This window comes from Letharia lupina (assembly GCF_014066315.1).
Source record: "Letharia lupina isolate WasteWater1 chromosome Unknown contig_8, whole genome shotgun sequence".
NCBI lineage: Eukaryota > Fungi > Ascomycota > Lecanoromycetes > Lecanorales > Parmeliaceae > Letharia > Letharia lupina.
This window is the reverse complement of record NW_023502977.1, coordinates 564,244-582,924: the sequence shown is the minus strand read 5'-3', so window position 1 is coordinate 582,924 and position 18,681 is coordinate 564,244. Positions and strand designations below refer to the sequence as shown.

Below are 18,681 nucleotides of genomic sequence, written 5' to 3'. Positions count from 1 at the left end.
GCTCTGAATCAGGCCGAAAGCCAGGTTGAGGAAAGGTCGACGTACCCCACATTATGTAGCAGCTTGCGAAGCTTAGGATAAGAGAACTGCGCCAGACACTGTTGCAGGATCCCAATCGTCAGTCATGCCGGCCTCGGTCCATCAGTCCAGGAGACTCCAAGAGACTCACGTCTGGTTTTCGCCTTTGGGTGAGAAGAAATAGGCGAGTAGCGACGCCACGACAACAAAAACGAGGCCGATGATGATGCTAGCGCTACCAGAGGAAGTCGGGTTAGCAAAGGGATGCGCTTGATATTAGGAATGGACAAAGGACTGACCCGTTTGCCATAGTAACTATCGGAGTTCGTGAGTTGCGAGTGAGGAGGTGGTAGATGCGGTCGTCGGTTGTGGTATGGGGACTCGGAGCTAATGTACGAGCTGTGAGCTGCACTTAGCGCGTTGCGTTTTAGCCTTCCTACCAGATCGTGGTGTCGGTCCTGGAGTTCGGGTACCGTATCACGTCTGATTACAAGGCCTCTCAAGGAAATTCTTCAGACTAGCTACATATAGCTGCTATCTTTGACTGAGAAACGCCCTTGGACGCTCCAACGTTTGTATCACAGCTTCGTTGTTTTCCCAGTTCCCAACAGTTCCGCCCCAGCTCCAGCAATGCACAACTTACCCGTCTCCACTACCTTGGTCTGAAATATTACCTTCCCGCCCTCCTTCCACATCTCGGTCCTTAGCTTCTGACCTGGGAGCACCGTCCCTGCAAACCTGACTTTGATGTTCTTGAATGGACCGTATGACTGATAAACGTGCTTGCCGCTGATACCGAAGAAGCACAGGCCGTGCAAGATGGGAGTCTTGAAGCCGCCCATCTTCGAGAATTCTGGGTCGATGTGCAGAGGATTCCTATCACCGTTTAAACGGTAGAGAGCAGCTTGCTCTTCGGTCGTCGCCTCCTCAACAACAGCATCAGGTTGCCTTTTTGGAGGCTGATACACTGCAGTCGACGCACCTCGGTCTGCTCCTTTGCTGGGACCTCCAAAGCTTCCGCTGCCTCGGATGACGGCGGATGATTCGTTGTAGAAAATATCTTCTCCAGTAGCGACGTCCTTCGTGGTTGTCCCGGATACCATGATGGCGGACTTGCCCTTGTCAATTACTTCGACAAGTTTGGGATAGCTGACCAGTGTCGCAGCGGTTGGTATGGGGAATTTGCGAATCTCAAGGTATTGTTCGCCGTGGAGAAGCATCATGGGTGAGAAGTTGGGGAGAACCTCATTCATACTCCAAGGCATCTCAGCACCGAAGTAGGGAACCACACCGAAAGTAGGAAGTGCCTGAAAGAAATCCGAGTTCTCATACACGAAGGGAAGTTCGGTCCTCTTGGCGCCAATCCCAAGGTTATACAAGATGATATCCTTGTCATCATACTTATATTTGGTTCCCTCGGAGTGCAATTTTTTCGCTTTCTCGATCTTGTCCAGAGTGTCAGTGTTCACCTCTCTTGCTTTGTTGACATCGCTACTCCTGTTTTGCATGTTGTTGATTATGCTCTTCAATCCGTCTTGGCCATCCTCCGGATGATCTGCCCTTCCGTCGTCGAAGTTGACAATATCCGACCACGCCTTCACTACGGCCTCAGGAGTAAGCTTTACATCGACTGGAAAGCCGTGCCCGCCGCTTCTTTGCCATCTCGTCCGCGCATGCCAGCCGCTGCCTACTTCGAATAGGCCTCCTGTTGGAGGCTTCGGGACCTGATCGGAACACAACGCGACAACAAGTGGTGCTACCTGTTCAGGTTTAAATGCTTGGACCATCTCTTCAGGCATTATACTTCTTGTCATGTTCGTACCGGCGTTCGGCGCAATTGTATTGACATTGATATTGTACTTTGCACCCTCACGTGCAAGCGCACGTGAGAGACCAAGTATACCAAGTTTCTAGGCAAATTTAGTATCTGTTCGAGATCTTCATATGGGAAACGTACTGCTGCAGCATAATTAGCTTGACCGAAATTCCCATAGATGCCACTTGTGCTCGTGGTATTGACTATTCGTCCATATTTCTGCTTCAAGAAATATGGCCATGCAGCCTTGGTGGTTTTGTAGGTCCCTCGAAGGTGGACAGCAATAACTTGATCCCACATCTTGTCTTCCATGTTAGCAAAAGCTTTGTCTCTCAAAATCCCGGCATTGTTGACGAGGATGTCGATTCGTCCGTATGCATCCATTGCAGCGTTTACAACAGCGTCTCCGTCCTCAGCAGAGGCTTTATTACCCACGGCTTTTCCGCCGTTCTTTTGAATCTCTTGAACCACGTCACCAGGATTGACAAGGTCGTTGACCACCACGGAGGCGCCTAATTTCGCGAAAAGGAGGCAGTACGAGCGACCAAGTCTACGACCATCAGCACCACCACGTAGCAATCAATAGGGCAACTCACCCAGCTCCCCCACCTGTCACGACCGCGACCTTTCCTGTGTAGTCGATATGCTCGCCTGGCTCATTTTCTCCAAGCTTTTGCGCTTCTTCGAGCAGACTCATGAAATCTGCAACGCCGCTTGGATAGCTTGGCTCCGAGAAATCATTGACGTTCTTCCACTGTCTCAGGATTGCTCCTGGGGTAAGGCTTGGGCCAGTCTTCAGCAGAGCACCTTTTGCTCGCTCCCATCGCAATTTTGCAATATGTCCTCCTCCCACCTCGAAGATCGATCCTGTCTCGTGCTTGTTCGAAGGATGCACAAGCACAGCAACGAGTGGTATGACCCAATCTGGCTTGAGGTTTTCCAAGATATCTGGTGGCATCACAGTCTGTGTCATCCTGCTGGCGGCTATGGGTGCTATGACATTGCATATTATGTTGTACTTATAACCCTCCTTTGCGAGCGTCTCGGTGAAACCGACTTGAGAGAGTTTGGCGGCGGAGTAGTTGCATTGACCGAAGCTTCCGAACAGGCCTGCAGCAGACGCTGTGTTGATAACCCGGCCATACTTCTGCTTCCGGAAATGTGGCCACGCAGCTCTGGCACACTGGGACAAGTAGCTTTAGCTGTCAATCAGAAACGATTTGAAGACGAAACCTACTTTGTACGCGCCCTTTACATGAACCTTGATGATGAGATCCCAGTCGTCATCAGACATATTCTTAAAGCTGACATCTCGTAGAATGCCGGCATTGTTCAAGAGAATGTCTATCCTGCCAAACTCTTTGATCGCTGTCTCAATGATCTTCTCGCCGTTCTCGACGCTGTCATAATTAGCTACAGCTTTACCGCCAGCTGCTCGGATCTCGTTGACGACCATATCTGCTGCCTGTGGGTTTGAGTCAAATCGGCTACTCGGTTCGCAGGCATCAGGAAGGAGTATATACCTTGGAAGACTGTCCCTCCCTGTTCAGGCTTCTGAGTCAGCATTGCTTCTTCTGGGGAAGGACATTCATGAGGTAGTTTTGAGGGACAATAAAAGCATTCTGATCACGACACGAATGGTGAGTCTCTGGATTTTACGCACCCCTTGAACGACCCTCCAAGATCATTGACGACAACATTGGCGCCTCGTGCCCCAAAGAATACAGCGTATGCTTTCCCCAATCCGCCTCCGGCGCCACTCACGACGACTGTCTGCCCATCAAACCTCAGTTCTGACATGGTGATTACCTGTATTGAGGCAGTGTTTTATGTTTTATGGAGGAAGGAAACGAGGGCGGACAGAACACAAAGAGCCCCGTACCTGCTACTCGTATGCCTCGGCACGGAGTTAAGGCCCCACCTTTCGGAAGACTAAAAAAAGCTTCTTAAGGTAGGTACTCTTACTCGTGCAATCCAGGAATAAGTTCCCACGCTAAAATTTAGCGTCTTGGCAGGGTCTCCCCGCAAATATCTATATTTATTCTATTATTTACTCCACTAAATCTAGCTATATTATATATTCAATAGCTTCACACGATATTAAAATTAGTCTAGAGCTTAGAGTAGTTATAACTACCTATAAACTACTATATTACGAAAGTTTTAATATTATTAAGCGAAGAACGGGGGTAAATAAGAGATCTACTTTTGCCTTAATGCTGAGAGCAATTAATAAAGTCGAAAATAAGGATTTTCACGATATTCTAGTATACCTAAAGAGTCTCAATCGCCTTAGAGAACCGACTCGAATAAAAAACCAATCAGATCTCTTAAAAATAGTGCGTTAGGCCATTTTAAAGCACCTTAGATTATCTCGTAAAGAGGCTGTTCAGCAAGAAAACATCGATATTCTAGGGGCTTATAAAAAGCGGAAACAAGACGAAGATAAATCACAATTATTAGTCTCTCAATCGCTTCTTTCAAGAATCGCTCTTAAACATATATATTAGACGGACGACGATTATATTGTAAAAAGAATTAAGCGAAAAATTAAGCTAAAAAAGCCGCGTCTTAATTATTTCGAAGAATATAGATAAGATAATCTTTATATTTAAATTCTTAAAGAGTTAGATAAGAAATCTATTTTTATTATTAGTAATAAATATTATTATAAAATTTAGAGTGATAATTATAAATAACGACGTATTTTAGTAGAAGAGGGAAAATCAGCCGAGACTATAGTAGTAGTCGATACTTTAATATAATTTACGTAAATACATTAAGCCTTATACTCTACTAAGTTTAATATTAATTTACAATATTATTAATTAGTACGAATAACGATCGAAAGACGTAAATTAGAGATTGAAATTATATTAAAGAATTACGAATAGAAGAAAGTAATAAAGAAAAAAAGATATCTCGTAGAAATTCTCGAAACTCTTAAGTATACTCTTATAGAGATAAATTCTAACGCTATCTTTTATTAAGATATTATTAATAAATTTTAGAATAAGAATTAACAGATTACTCTTTATAATCGTTTTCTTAAAAAGAATAGCGAAGAGAAAAATAATAAAAATATAAAAAAATCACGTATTGTAGAATAGATCTTTAAGCATATATCTTCTTTAGTATTTAAAGACTACGAAATTAACGACGAGTAGTATAAAGATTATATTCTATTAACTCGTCTATATAAATACGTAGAGAAAATTATAGCTAGAAACCTCGATAAGAATATATAAATAATTAAGAATAATACTCCCACTCATATTAAAGTAGCTAAACTCTATTAAGAAAAATAAAAAAGACGTAATATTAAGAAGATTAATTAAACCTCTAACTTATCGAATCTATATTAAATTAAATCGTTATAAGACCCGTTAAAGAACGATTTATAGTTATATTAATATTTAATTAAGAGAATAAGTAAGGTAGTTAAAGATAAGGTTAGAAAAGAGCTAGAAGCTAAGTGGAATTTTATTATAAATTAATAGCGGAATAAATAAGTTATAGCCCGTTAACGAGGTAAATTAAAGCTTTATTATAAGTTAAAAGATAGTAATAAGTTTAGAGAATAGATATATCTCCTCTAAAGCATCTCTTATTAGTATTCTTTCACTTAAAATCCTTTATACTCAAGATATATCCTATTATAGTCTTACTATACTCTAGATAATATTTTAGCATATCCTTCTCTTAGTTACGATTTACTTAGTCTAAAAAGATTATTTCATTATTATTAAGCATAGTAACTTCGATAAGAGATATCTAAGAGGTATCGATCTGCCGAAGAGCGAATATAATATTATTATCTAATTTAGAACGATGATAATTAATTAGAAAGTTATTTAGAATCCCTAATTAATTAATTAAGTAGTCTAAATACTTATAGAATTACTTATATACGAATATAGCTATTATTATTATTATATTCTCGATATCTTAATATTTAATGAGAGAGCATACCTTAGTGGCAGCCTCTCTCTCCATAAAATAAGGTATGTTTTAGTGCGATTTTGCGGAGAACTGAGTAACTTGATTGGCTGACTTCCCGGCGCTATTTTAGCGTGGGAACTCATTCCTGGATTGCACGAGTATGTATTTTCACATGAATTTTGGGCAACTATCCGGACACATATGTCGTCGACAAGAGCATTATCTGACTTACAACTTCTCTCGCTGATACTGGTACTGTTTGTTCTATATCTGAAGGAAATGTAAGATATCTCTTCCACTTCCACTCTTCTTTTTGGCACCTTGCCTGACTCGGAAGCTCCTCGGAAGATTATCACCAGTCAATGCATCAACATGTCCGGGGTTGTAGATGACAAGTCAGATCACTGTGTTCCCTTTATCCTTAATCACATGAGCGAAAAGTCGTCTGTGACCGATGACATTCCTCGATCGCCCATATTCATTGGCGTTAACGGCCCTCAGGGTTCAGGGAAGACTACTTTGGTAAGTGTAGCTGGCCATCAACATACAATGTAAATATTGATGATGCTTCGAATCCAAAAATCAATCGCTCTCATTCATCCATTCATCGAGGCTTTTGATGGAACCACGCTTTTAGCTCCTTAGGCTCTCTGTGTGCATCTTTGGCTCTGATTGAGTTGTCAATGTTATATCTCACGTTCCTGATTTCCATTTCCACTGCATGTCTAATTTTCCTGTTCTCCTGTAGGTTTCGACACTTGCCGAAAAGCTCCGCCAACCCCCACATTCTTATTCGACAATAGTCCTTTCCATCGATGATCTTTACTTGACGCACGAGCAGCAATCTGAGCTTGCTGCTTCTCATCCTTCCAACCCGCTGATCCAACATCGCGGGCAACCATCTACTCATGATCTTCCTCTGGCTCTTTATTTGTTTTCGGACCTTCAACAGGGTAAAGTCACCAAAATTCCCAGCTATGACAAGAGTGCATATAGTGGACAAGGGGATAGAGTTCCCAAAGAGGAGTGGCCAGAAGTAAATCGAGATAAAACACATAAGACGGAAGTGGTACTCTTCGAAGGCTGGTGCGTAGGCTTCCGAGCTTTGCCAAGAGACAACTTGGTACAAGACTGGGAAGGTGCTGTAAGAGAACGAGAGAAAGGACATTACGTTGGACGCCTTGGATGGAACAGATTAGAGGATGTAGACTTTGTGAATGAGGCTTTGCGGAGGTATGATCAGCTGACCGACCAGCTGGATGCATTGATCCATCTTGATGCTGAAGATCCAATTTTCGTCTATGATTGGAGGTCTCAAAGCGAGAGAAAGCTTCGCGAGAAGAAAGGTTCGGGAATGACAGACGAGCAAGTGGTCGACTTTGTGAACGGCTGTATGCTAAATCCTGCGCCAATCCCAGCTGCTACTGACCATAACAGATTACCCGGCATACGAGCTCTTTACGACAAGGTTGAGAGCAGGCGCCTTCGATGAAGGGAAAGGCAGACAATTGAGGCTTGTCATAGGGAGGGACAGAAGAGTGAGAGAAGTTGTGAGATTGTGAAATAAACGCTTTGCGAGATTATGTCCTCCGATCTTGGGAACGAACTGTTCCGAACGTACCTGCGGGTCTTCCAATACGCTGGAGCCACACCTGTACGTATCTTTCATCACAGCTTAAAACCCTCGTCACCTCATTCTTTTTCCATCTCTTGCGCAAGTCTCTGAGCTTCCTTAGCCATGTCCTCCTTACTCCTTGGCTTCCTGGCATCATCGTCGACTTTAGGGAATCGTGGCCTATCCTCAGACCATTCCCGCAGATGCTTTCCCACGTTACCTTCGTCACCTTCCAGCATATTGTGTATCGCATCAGAACCTCCCCTATCGTCTAAGTCCGCCTTTACTCGAGGTATGATGTGTGTATGGACATGTGGTACGCTCTGGCCGGCATCGGCGCCATCTTGCATGGCTATGTTTAGGCTTGTTCCATTGTAGACCCGTTGGATCATGCGGCCAACTCGTTGGACGGTAAGGAATAGATCCGTCACCTCGGTATGAGTGAGGTCAGAAAGCCTAGGAGTGACCCGCCTAGGAGACACGAGAACATGGCCAGGGAGCAGAGGCTTCAAGTTAACCAAAGCGAATGAATGCGGTGTAAGATGAAAGACCTTGGAGCCAGGTCAGAGAGAGCTTTGGAGGGATTGGAGCTCTTTGTGATGAACCTGTGTTGTGACCACAAAATTGCCGAAGTAGATTGCTGGCTTAGTGGCTGTCGCAGACATTTTGCGCCTTCTCCCAGGTACGCAAAGATTGTGATAGCGTATACCCCAATCGCATAAGATAACAAGGGTCCTGCACAGACCTCTACCTATGATGTCGAGGGCGTGAGAGGAGAGAAATCAATCAAGCCTCGCTTCGTTGGGGATCCTTAGTGGGAACCAAACCCAGCCTTACATATGCAGGGTCTCTGAGTAAGGTACAAACCCTTTCCCATTGCTCAAAATCTGGCTCAACACCCCGAAAAGCAAATGAAAATTATCCAAGGGTATATTGGCCGCTGACCTGTCGTTGACAAAGATATGTACTCTGTAGTCACTTCACCAAGAATGACCAAGTAAACGCGATGATCAACAATTCGCCTGCAAGCTATGCCTTCATTCGGGCTTGTATCTTTTTCCTTCACTACATTGCTCCGTTAAGCGCTGTCTACTGCATGGCCGTTCTGCTTTTACGCCCTTCGACGTATCGCGTTCCACTAGTGCTTGAGATATGGGCTATTGCGGAAACAGCCTTCTTCGCCTTGATCTATGTACCCAGAACTATCGTGCTTCAAAGAGCAGCCACTCATCCAGAGCTATTGCCCCGGGAGCAGCGGCGAGAGCTTTTCAAACTCTGCCTGGACACCGTGGAAGACCCTGAAAAATATCTCTCGGGCTGGATGAGGGGAGCCCCGGCATCAGAGATAAAACGTGAAAACGTGAAAGGTGAATCTCAAATCCTCCGGCCGTCTTTACAGTACTCATAGATACAGAACTCTTCTGCTGGGCTTTTCTCAACAAGAAGGATCATGGTCCGGAAGATGACGACGAGCTGGAGGAATACGCGGACGAGACGGAGCTATGTCTGGGAAGAAGACTGGAGCCAGGGCGGGGAAACGCAGTCTCGTTGCGGGTGACCGTCGATCGATTTCAGAGCCTACACAGGTCCCTGCTCTGGTACTTTGTAAGTCACAGCGGCACATCGCACGGATGGTACTGATGATTGATTTCAGTGTGTCTTCTTTGTCGATACAATCACCTTTTCTTCCCTTATCTGGAACTCTTTTCACTTTCATAGTCTTCCTTTCAGTCAATCCTTCGACGTGTTCCCGTTGCGTCCATTCGGGTTGCTTAGCAAACAGAAAACCCCCGCAAAAACACTTACATACTGGCATCGACCCCACACATCGAAGGCGAGACTACCCATTTTGTTCATACACGGAATCGGTATAGGCCTTTATCCTTATGTCAACTTTCTAAGTCAAATCAACAAATCGTCTAATGGGCGCGACGAAGATGGCGATATTGGGATCATTGCGATTGAGATTATGAGTGTATCCTTCCGCATCACTGGTGCAGCCCTAGAAAAGGACCAGATGTGTTTTGAGATTCAGCAGATTCTTCGGCACCATGGTTGGCACGAATGCATACTCGCATCCCACTCCTATGGTAGTGTCATCTCCTCTCACCTTCTGCACTACTCCGAAACCTCCCAGTTGTTCGGGCCAGTTTTACTCATCGATCCAGTCTCAATCCTTTTGCACCTCCCGGACGTGGCTTACAACTTCACGGCCCGGAAACCGATACGAGCAAACGAACACCAGCTATATTGTGAGCTGAAATCCGCAGATTGCCACCATTTAGCTGACCGCCTTTAAGATTTCGCCAGCATGGACATGGGGGTTGCTCATACCTTAGGCAGGTAGGTGAACCTGTTGATAAGTTACATGTATTAAAGTTCTAATGATAATATCTAGGCGATTTTTCTGGGCTGAGAATATCTTATGGAAGCATGACATGGATGGACGACAGGTGACCGTGTCTCTTGCATCGCGGGATCTCATTGTCGATACCGAGGCTGTGGGACGCTACCTAGCACAAGATGGCAATGGCAAACCGAAGAAAGAGGAGTGGAAGCATCGGGAGTGGAAAGGGAAAGGATTGGATATTTTGTGGTTTGACGATTTGGACCATGCACAGGTCTTTGATTCTAGGCGAAATTGTGAGATTTTGGCCAAAGTCGTCAGGCAGTACAGCTTGATGGAAAGACGAGGGAAGTCATATGGCGCTGCTGCACATGACCAATGATCCAAGGTGGAGTAGAGGAGCCAATCGAAATTAATACAAATGAAGACATGCATCGGAGGACGTAGTGGCTGGTTACCTGCACTTCAGATATCAAATAGGTTCATATTCAGACTGCTTCTAGTGATTGGCGTGTCGCAGCATGCATGATTGCTGTAATGTCTCCTGCTTGCTGTGTGGTCAATGCTGGAAAACTATAGAAACTAGAATGGCGAGAACGGTTCATCGCCCCCGCAATGAATGGGCTTTAGTGGATAGTGATTGGAGTATGGGGTAAGTGGTACCCAGCAAATTCGGCTGCAACACATAAATAACCTGTTAAATCTCTGCTGGCGAAGTTTCTCTTTGACTCTTACAGCTTCTGTCTCACAAAGCCCAGGCCTTATCAGGTAGAGTACAAGGATCCCATAAGCGACAGGTTAGTAGTGACGGTTGTCCTACCCACCACCAAGCTTGCCGAACTCGTCCACGACTGAGCCAGGAGGACAGCAATCGGGAAGTACAAAATTGAGGAGGGAGCGATGCAGGGCTGTTCAACGATATGGATAGTGAAAGAATGAGTGCGCCTGGCGCTCCCAATGGTGCGCCGGCACCGAACGATCAGATCCCTACACATCCCAGCTTCAGGAGGCAGCGAGCATCCCGAGCCTGTGAAACATGCCATGCGCGGAAAGTCAGGTGTGACGCAGCTTCATTGGGAGTTCCTTGTAAGCTGTCTTCGAAAATCCAGCCTCCCATGCCATGGATACTGACTAGCCAACAGGCACGAACTGCGTTGCCTTCTCCATCGAGTGCAAGATCCCAGCGCCCAAACGAAAAAAGACTATTGGCAAATCGAGAGATTCAGACAGGTAGATTCCCTCAACTGCGACGTCCAAGAAGGGGTTGAACCCAAGTGGAGCCAGAGCTGGTACGGGTTTCATGCCCTCGTGCTGGGCGCTGGTGAACAGCTCGGTTCACTAACATCGAAGAGGACAATGGCGTGCTGACCGTGGCTCCTTTTCTAGTGATCCTGCAGAGTCTGTTCAGGCGCAATCCCCAAAGCCAGATAATCTTGCTGGCTACGATTTTGACAAACCACGCGACTCCGACTACAGTGCACACGATGGCATGCCAGTCACCTCCCTGTCCGACGCTCAAGTCGTTCAACAGGGGGCCCAGAACCTACACTTCGCACATTTCATGAAGCCTAAGTTTGCAAGAGCTCCAATCAAAGAAGCTGGAAGGGTCGCATATCTGGGAGAGTCCTCGAATTTGTCTCTGCTTGTACATGACAGGCACGGGACAACAGATGTTGTGCATTACCCTTTGCCAGATACGGTCAAAGGATCGCGATCTCAGTTGACAGACATGGACGAACTTGAAGTAAACATATTGCATCAGCGAGGAGCATTTTTGCTCCCTCCTCGCGTTCTCTGTGATGAGCTTGTTGAATCATTTTTCAAATGGGTCGCCCCAGTTGTGCCTGTCATCAATCGGAGTCGATTCATGACCCGCTATCGAGACACCAAGAACCCGCCTTCCCTTCTCTTGTTACAGGCTATGTTGCTTGCTGGTTCAAGAGTGTGTACCAATCCTCAATTAACGGATGCAAATGGGTCGACCACCCCCGCCGCAATGACGTTCTACAAGCGTGCAAAAGCATTATACGACGCCAATTATGAGGACGATCGAATCACAATAGTACAAGCCTTGGTGTTGATGGGATGGTACTGGGAAGGTCCTGAAGGTACGATGACGCTGGGGACGAATGCGGTAAACTGGCTGACATAGTGGTCATGAAGATGTGACAAAAAACGTTTTCTACTGGACCAGAGTAGCCACTGTTGTTGCCCAAGGGTCAGGCATGCATCGAAGGTGGGTGTTCCGGAGTAGCACTTTGATTTGATACTTACAGTCCCGCAGCGTTGAGGGGTCTCAGCTCAGCAGACCCGACAAAAGACTGTGGAAACGCATATGGTGGACGTTATTCACGCGCGACAGATCAGTAGCCGTGGCCCTCGGTCGTCCAGTCCATATCAATACGGATGATTCTGACGTTGAGATGGTTTCTGAAGACGACTTCATCGAGGATGAGGTAGACCAGCCGGCAAAGTATCCACCGAATCCAGTTCATGTCCAATTTTTCCTCCAATATGTCCGTTTGACCGAAATCATGGGCTTGGTATTATCTCAACAGTACTCGGTAGCGTCCAAAGCTCGGCGGCAGAACGCCATTGATCTTACTCACAGCGACATGGCTCTTGCAGATTGGCTCCAGAATTGCCCAAAAGAAGTGTACTGGGAGAAACCAAGGCACAACTTTTGGTCGGCACTACTCCACGCAAATTACTAGTAAGCAGTGAGCGGTTATGATCACTGGATAAGTCACTCTGACAGTTCCCAGTACGACGCTTTGCCTCTTACACAGGGCGCATATGCCCCCTGCGACATCAGAAAGCAACGGACAGATGAATGGCTATCCTACTGACGCTGCTTATCCCTCAAGAAACATTGCTTTTCAGGCTGCAGGAATGATCACCTCTATCATCGAACATTTACAAGAGTCAGATGAACTAAGATTTACTCCGGCTTTCGTGTAAGTCCAATCCCAAAGCCTGGCAGCTTAAAGCTTTGACTCACGCTCTCTTGCAGTGTGTACAGCTTGTTCTCGGCCCTCATTATGCACGTCTATCAGATGCGCTCGTCGGTGCCCTCCGTCGTAGCAGCCACGCAAGAACGGCTGCAAATATGCATGAATGCTCTCAAGGAAGTATCGAAAGTTTGGCTGGTAGCTAAAATGGTCCACACCTTATTTGAATCCATACTTGGCAACAAAGTGCTCGAAGACAGGCTGCAAAAGGCAGCAGGCAAGAGACACAAGAAGCCAAGGATTGAGAATCGCCCACCCTCCGAGAAGGAAGACCAACAGCAAAAGCGTAAGTACGACGACATGGAGTTGGGATTCGCCAATGGACCCCCAGCTCCTCAAGTATCTTACGAGCGATCTCGACCTCAGACTCCAGCGGTGACACCATCGAGGGACTTGGGACAGCCAAGTTCCGCACCAATGGGTTCCCTCAATGTTCGTCAATCAAACGATGCATTCATGGGGAGTTCTCGCAGTAATACACGTCCGCCAACCCCCTTCAACCCTTCCTATTCCATTCCCGCAACACCCCCGGATCTTTATCTAGTGACTCGCGAGTCGCCTCATATCTCTCAAAATCTTTGGGAGAACTTCCAGCCGGACCAGCTCTTCCCCGAAAGCACCAACATTGCAATGCCACCATTCCCGAGTCAGCAGAATCTCGATCCTCAGCTTCAAATGTCACAGATGCAGTCGTCTGGCATGCTGCAACCATCCATGCAAAGCCAGCAGCAACAAACTTCTTCACGAAACATGCAAGACGTAGCAGGTATGCCCCAAATGCCAGGGATACAACAGCAAGCTCCTGCCTGGCAAGGACAATTCCCAGGCGACAGCCCAGAGGACAGCTGGAGCAACAGTAGCCGGGGCCAAGGTCCAGTTGTTCCAACGGCTTTGAATGTGGAAGACTGGTGGGTCATTCTTCCAAAGGAATAGTGTTGGAAGCGTATTTACTGACAACAAGTAAATTCACAGGTTTCAGTTCTTTGGCATGAATGGGGGTGACCTGAGCGGATTGAATGGCATGTAATCCTAGGATTTTTATCAAAGCGTTTGGCTCAATGAGGGCTATCTTTAGATGCATGAATGCAAAGCGGTATTTTCTGTCGGCCTGACTCAATACATACGGTAGGTATCCAAATCCTAAGAGGATGAACCACTCAACTGGTACTCTGTAATCTGCTTTGCTGTATAAGTAGACCTCGGCTGAACTCGCGTTTTATCTTTTGGACGTACGGTTTCACATTTTGCTAGCGGGAAAGTATGCTTTCCAAGGCACATAGGGCTGATCCTCCATTGTAAGTTGTTCTCGAGGCATTCAGGAACTGTAGTTTTGAACACCCTACATATATTCGTAGGGATCTTGATTGAAGTATAAAGAGAGGATCTCCACACAACCACTCCAATGTCAAAGCACCCTTCTATCACCATTTGGCTGGAGTAAGTTCTCCACAGCCAAATGTCAATGCTGATTGAACGCCAAAGCTGGCCCCCGCGGCGATGAACATCAATAGACCGTCGTCAGCTACGGCTTCAGTCAGCATCTCCACCACTCTACGTCCTCGTACCCGTCGGCAAGCGCATGAAGACAATGAGACACCTCCCCTTCCAGCAACAACTTCTAGATGGCTTGACGGCCCCGCTACCTCGTCCTTCTCCTCGAGAGCGGAATCCCCAATAGATCCCTCCCAGCCAGCACAAGCAGACAGAGACGCCCAGAGATCTCGCAGTACCAGCCGCTTCCTTGGAACACCCGGCATTCTAGGATCTCAGTCGAACCCATCGACTTTCGCTACAGGTCTCTGGGAAAGCTCATGGTCCTCTCTACAAGGGTTTGCGTCCAATCTCATAGGCCGTGATAGCTCTAGAGCGTCAAGTCCAGGCCGCTCGCCACAGCGTAGGCGACGTCCGATAGAAGCCACCCACGGCCGCAATACCAGTGCCCCACCTGCTCAATGGGGGCCATCTGGTGGAGACAGACAGGTTGGTCTAGGAACTCGAGAGAAGCGAAGGGTGCTTGTGCAAGCAAGGAAACGTGAGACGTTGTTGGTGGCCAATGGCCATATTACACCAGATGTCTCGGGTCGTTATAAGAGAAGGGACTCGGATGAGAGGAATCACACTTCAGCGCCTCCGGGAGAGCAGGATGGTAGGGATGCCTTGGTCTATCTACACAAAGTGAAGCCAGAAGACACGCTTGCGGGAGTCATGATTAAATATAGTTGCCAGCCAAACGTCTTCCGGAAGGCAAACCGACTGTGGCCCAACGACAGTATCCAGGTCCGGAAGACGGTCGTTCTACCGGTCGATGCCTGTGGGGTAAAGGGACGAAAATTACCAGAGCTTGGTCAATCTTCGGAACGTCTAGGAGACGGCTACACTGAAGAGACAATGCCTACGCCCACGGCGTTTCAATCCCCTTGGGGCGATCTACACGATAGCCCGAAGGAAAAGGAGACACCTCTATCCAGCATCCCCACGTCTCCCTCAATCTCGATCTCGCTCTCGAACCCTGAAGAAGCCCCCTGGAAGCATGACTCATGGGTCATGATTGATGGCTTCCCGGACGCCGTCGAAATTGCTCGCTTGTCACATAAAACACTTGGATACTTTCCCCGCAGCAGGCGGAAATCCATGACATTCTCAGACGTGGAAACGCCACCGGCATCACTTGATCTGCCTCGAGGAAGTTATCAATCTGGTCCACCACGAGGGCAGAACTCCAAGTCGAGATCATCCTCCGGCTCCTACTTAAATTATCAACTACAAGGTCCTGGTGGGGTTGGCACGATGGGTAGGGACGTGCGCAGCCCGGGCCCAGCGCAGGATGGACTCAACAAGTTGTTTGCTGCGCATTTGCCCAATCTGGCTCCTCGTAAATCTTTTGAGTCTGTCAACTCGGATTCTTCACGCGGTAATGGTGGCATTGAGAACGTGGGCGGGGCCATTGAAGGCTGGATGCGTAAGCTCGCGTCCAAAGCAGCCAATTCCGTTCAGCCGCCGACTCCTGGGGGAAGATCTGGTGTAGGTGATCTGATTGAATTAAGCGAAGATGCGTTCGAGGTTGGAGATGACAACCACGCCGAGGACGAGGATAGGCGAAGTACAATCAGGAATGCCAACGCTGGGTCAGGGGTTGGGGCATGGTCTGCGGAGCAAGAGCTCATGCTGCGAGAACACTTTCCGCCAAGGGGAAGGGGTTTTGGGGAGTCTCCGCGGAGCGGTAAGAGTGATTGATATTGGTGTGGGATGACTTGCATAGGAGCCGGCGTTTGGTGTGCTCTCCATAGAAGGGTTGGGATTGGATCTCACATTCCCTTTGATATCCATTGAGTAATCCTATACGAGGTCACAATTCACAAGCCTTTAGACGGTGAAAACGTAGACAAGTCAGGCAAGCTGTCACACAATGGGTGACAGTCTTGGGGTGTTAGCCTCTCGTAAGTTTACACATTTGTGGGTATATGGCCAAGTGAACTTGACACCTGATGCGCAGGCTCAGTATACACAGAGTTTCACATGGATCATAACGCTTGTCGGTAGTGCTGATCTTGTTCAAACTCGAAGGAGTCTTACCGCTGCAGACTTCCGCTTTTTCTGGCAGGGCGCCCGACCTACATTTTGCCCTGAGACATTGGGAGATTGGCTCAAAATATATTCAAGTAAAATCCATCTCCTTTACTTGGTCCCTAAAGCTTCCGCCGTCTTCTCTTCACTCACGGCCTGTAAAAGCCGGTCCCCGTCCACAAGCACACACCACCCTTCACCACCCACCCCCCCATCCCCACCAACCCCGGCTTTGAATTCCCTCCTAGCATACTCCAGTCCCTCATCGTCGAAACTGCCCGGCTGAAGCCAGACCGAGGACACCCCGGCATCTTTTGCTTCTCGGAGTACTTGGAGAGTGACCGATGGCTGCGTGATGATGCTAATCGAGGTTTCTACTGGATATGGCAGGGCTAAAGGCGACGGGATCGTGGAGTACGTTGTGGACAACACGGTTATACTCGGACGTGAGGGAGTAATGGGTTGAACGGGTAAATCGCGGGCGTGGTACCACTTCAATACTGGGATGCAACGTTGGTATAAGTGGGAGAAAGCAGATGAAAGGGAAATATACCCTGGTAGCCGAATTTATGAGGAGATTGGCTTGCACCTACACCAGGAGGGTCAAACTGCGGTCTTCTCTGATGGCAATAGACCGACCTGCCACGGCAAAATAGCTAGACGAGAGAAAGCTTTCTGCTGCTGCCTCCATGATCAAATCTGCAACGAGGACGGCGAGATTTGGATACTATCGAGTAGAAGTCCAGTAGATCCAAAGTGCGGCGCTCGGCTACAAGCGGGTATCAAAGGCCACGAAACGATCACATCGTTATCAGCTGTTTTCGGAAATACTGCATTCCCACGTAAACATGGCGCAATTTGCGTTCGTAACTCTACTCCCCTCATCGTTACTAGCTGCTGACTTCCCAGTAGAAAATCTACTTTCTCACACGCTTCCTATGCCGTGTACCGTCCTTCTTACCCACCATCCCGTACGTTATAGTTCTGAGGCAAATTCGCCCAATCACGCAGTCTTATGAGTCGTCAGACATGTCTCTTAATCTCGCGATTCAGCATTCCTCCCGAAAGAGTAATGCTGACTCCGAAATCATCAAGTCTACAATACCGTCTTGGCGTACCATCATAGTCCCAGGGAAACTTGTATAGACCTTGGCTGTGGGCATGGTGTCGTTGCTCGCTACCTCTCCCAAACATTCTCCAAGGTTGTTGGGACTGACCCATCGGACGGGATGATCGAGCAAGCGCTTTCTTTGACGCCGCACGAAGTTTATCCGAATCTCACCTTTCAGAATTCGTCTGCGGAGAGCTTGAAATTCCTCAAAAGCGAAAGCGTCGATCTCGTTGTGGCAGGCCAAGCGGCGCATTGGTTCGATACCAAGGTCTTATTTCCTGAGATGGGGAGAATATTACGAAAGAGTGGTAGTACGTATTTTCGGAGCCCATATTTCCCCTTTTGGAGCAAATCTTGAGTCTTGAGAACATGTCCCGGGAGTATTTACTCTCGATACCTATTTCAAGGCTCGATATACCTCCTCCAATAGGCATTACTGACTGCCAAAGCCCTAGCATTCTGGGGATACAAAGATCACGTTTTTGTAGATTATCCGAAGGCGACCAAAATCCTGAATGAGTATGCTTATAGCAACGATGAGCGATCGCTCGGTCCATACTGGTCACAACCGGGCAGATCAAAGGTAGAAAACAAACTTCGGGACATCGAACCGCCGGTAAACGAGTTTGAAGATGTACGCCGGGTTGAGTACGAACCCGGAACGAGTGGACCAAAGACTGGCGAAGGCACCATGTTCTTGAGTAGGCGAATGGCGCTTGAAGAGTGTATGAACTACATTAGAACATGGAGCGCGTACAGTGCTTGGCAGGAGAAGTTCCAGGCCAAGAAGCGTCGTGATGGTGGTGAAGGAGATGTTGTAGACGAGATGTTTGACAAGATGAGGTCTGCGGAACCGGACTGGCAGAAAGACGAGGCCTGGATGGAGAAGGAGGTTGAGGTTGAGTGGGGAAGCGGCCTGTTGCTCGCAAGAAGGAGATGAAGCTCTTGCGATGTGTTGTCAAACAAGAAGAAAGATCGGCAACCATCGATGCTTGCTTGATATCACGGGCAGGCCTCCGTCGCCAAAACGTGCATCTGCTGATGGCCTCACGTGACCTGTAGCCTTGATCTTCTTCTTCATCCGCGTGCTGACACCGAACCGACCGGAGTATATTGTTCGGCTAAAAGCAGTGATTGCCTTGATCGCAAAGTCTGTCCCTGTATGCGGAGGTGCAGAAGAAAAGAAGCGTTTGACGAGAAACATGAGATTTGAAGCCCCCCAATGAACAGCCAGCTATGTGACCTATTTTCATAAGT

General features: G+C 47.4%; 8 protein-coding genes across 8 annotated transcripts; 5 read left to right on the top strand and 3 right to left on the bottom strand.

Moving 5' to 3' along the window:
- Positions 1-596: 596 nt before the first annotated feature.
- Positions 597-3,634, bottom strand: HO133_010056 (uncharacterized protein; the record flags this gene model as incomplete). The annotated part of the gene is made up of 6 exons (XM_037300912.1): positions 597-1,928; positions 1,976-2,384; positions 2,431-3,017; positions 3,072-3,299; positions 3,358-3,376; positions 3,498-3,634. The coding sequence occupies 6 exons, from the start codon at positions 3,632-3,634 to the stop codon at positions 597-599; spliced, it is 2,712 nt and encodes a 903-aa protein (XP_037153729.1).
- Positions 3,635-6,205: 2,571 nt separating this feature from the next.
- HO133_010055 (uncharacterized protein) lies at positions 6,206-7,338 on the top strand (the record flags this gene model as incomplete). The annotated part of the gene is made up of 3 exons (XM_037300911.1): positions 6,206-6,298; positions 6,525-7,167; positions 7,214-7,338. The coding sequence occupies 3 exons, from the start codon at positions 6,206-6,208 to the stop codon at positions 7,336-7,338; spliced, it is 861 nt and encodes a 286-aa protein (XP_037153728.1).
- A 130-nt stretch (positions 7,339-7,468) lies between these two features.
- HO133_010054 (uncharacterized protein) lies at positions 7,469-8,056 on the bottom strand (the record flags this gene model as incomplete). The annotated part of the gene is made up of 2 exons (XM_037300910.1): positions 7,469-7,942; positions 7,997-8,056. 2 exons carry the CDS (start codon positions 8,054-8,056, stop codon positions 7,469-7,471), a joined length of 534 nt encoding a protein of 177 aa, XP_037153727.1.
- Positions 8,057-8,487: 431 nt separating this feature from the next.
- HO133_010053 (uncharacterized protein) lies at positions 8,488-10,368 on the top strand (the record flags this gene model as incomplete). The annotated part of the gene is made up of 6 exons (XM_037300909.1): positions 8,488-8,758; positions 8,806-8,996; positions 9,046-9,643; positions 9,692-9,734; positions 9,790-10,012; positions 10,318-10,368. The coding sequence occupies 6 exons, from the start codon at positions 8,488-8,490 to the stop codon at positions 10,366-10,368; spliced, it is 1,377 nt and encodes a 458-aa protein (XP_037153726.1).
- Positions 10,369-10,658: 290 nt separating this feature from the next.
- On the top strand, positions 10,659-13,776 carry HO133_010052 (uncharacterized protein; the record flags this gene model as incomplete). Its single annotated transcript, XM_037300908.1, has 8 exons — positions 10,659-10,824; positions 10,881-10,968; positions 11,125-11,846; positions 11,902-11,974; positions 12,023-12,451; positions 12,504-12,695; positions 12,752-13,657; positions 13,722-13,776. The coding sequence occupies 8 exons, from the start codon at positions 10,659-10,661 to the stop codon at positions 13,774-13,776; spliced, it is 2,631 nt and encodes an 876-aa protein (XP_037153725.1).
- Positions 13,777-14,246: 470 nt separating this feature from the next.
- On the top strand, positions 14,247-15,983 carry HO133_010051 (uncharacterized protein; the record flags this gene model as incomplete). Its single annotated transcript, XM_037300907.1, has 1 exon — positions 14,247-15,983. The coding sequence occupies one exon, from the start codon at positions 14,247-14,249 to the stop codon at positions 15,981-15,983; it is 1,737 nt and encodes a 578-aa protein (XP_037153724.1).
- Positions 15,984-16,424: 441 nt separating this feature from the next.
- Positions 16,425-17,004, bottom strand: HO133_010050 (uncharacterized protein; the record flags this gene model as incomplete). Its single annotated transcript, XM_037300906.1, has 4 exons — positions 16,425-16,469; positions 16,521-16,813; positions 16,867-16,902; positions 16,953-17,004. The coding sequence occupies 4 exons, from the start codon at positions 17,002-17,004 to the stop codon at positions 16,425-16,427; spliced, it is 426 nt and encodes a 141-aa protein (XP_037153723.1).
- A 157-nt stretch (positions 17,005-17,161) lies between these two features.
- HO133_010049 (uncharacterized protein) lies at positions 17,162-18,364 on the top strand (the record flags this gene model as incomplete). Its single annotated transcript, XM_037300905.1, has 4 exons — positions 17,162-17,175; positions 17,226-17,284; positions 17,409-17,735; positions 17,874-18,364. 4 exons carry the CDS (start codon positions 17,162-17,164, stop codon positions 18,362-18,364), a joined length of 891 nt encoding a protein of 296 aa, XP_037153722.1.
- Positions 18,365-18,681: the final 317 nt, after the last annotated feature.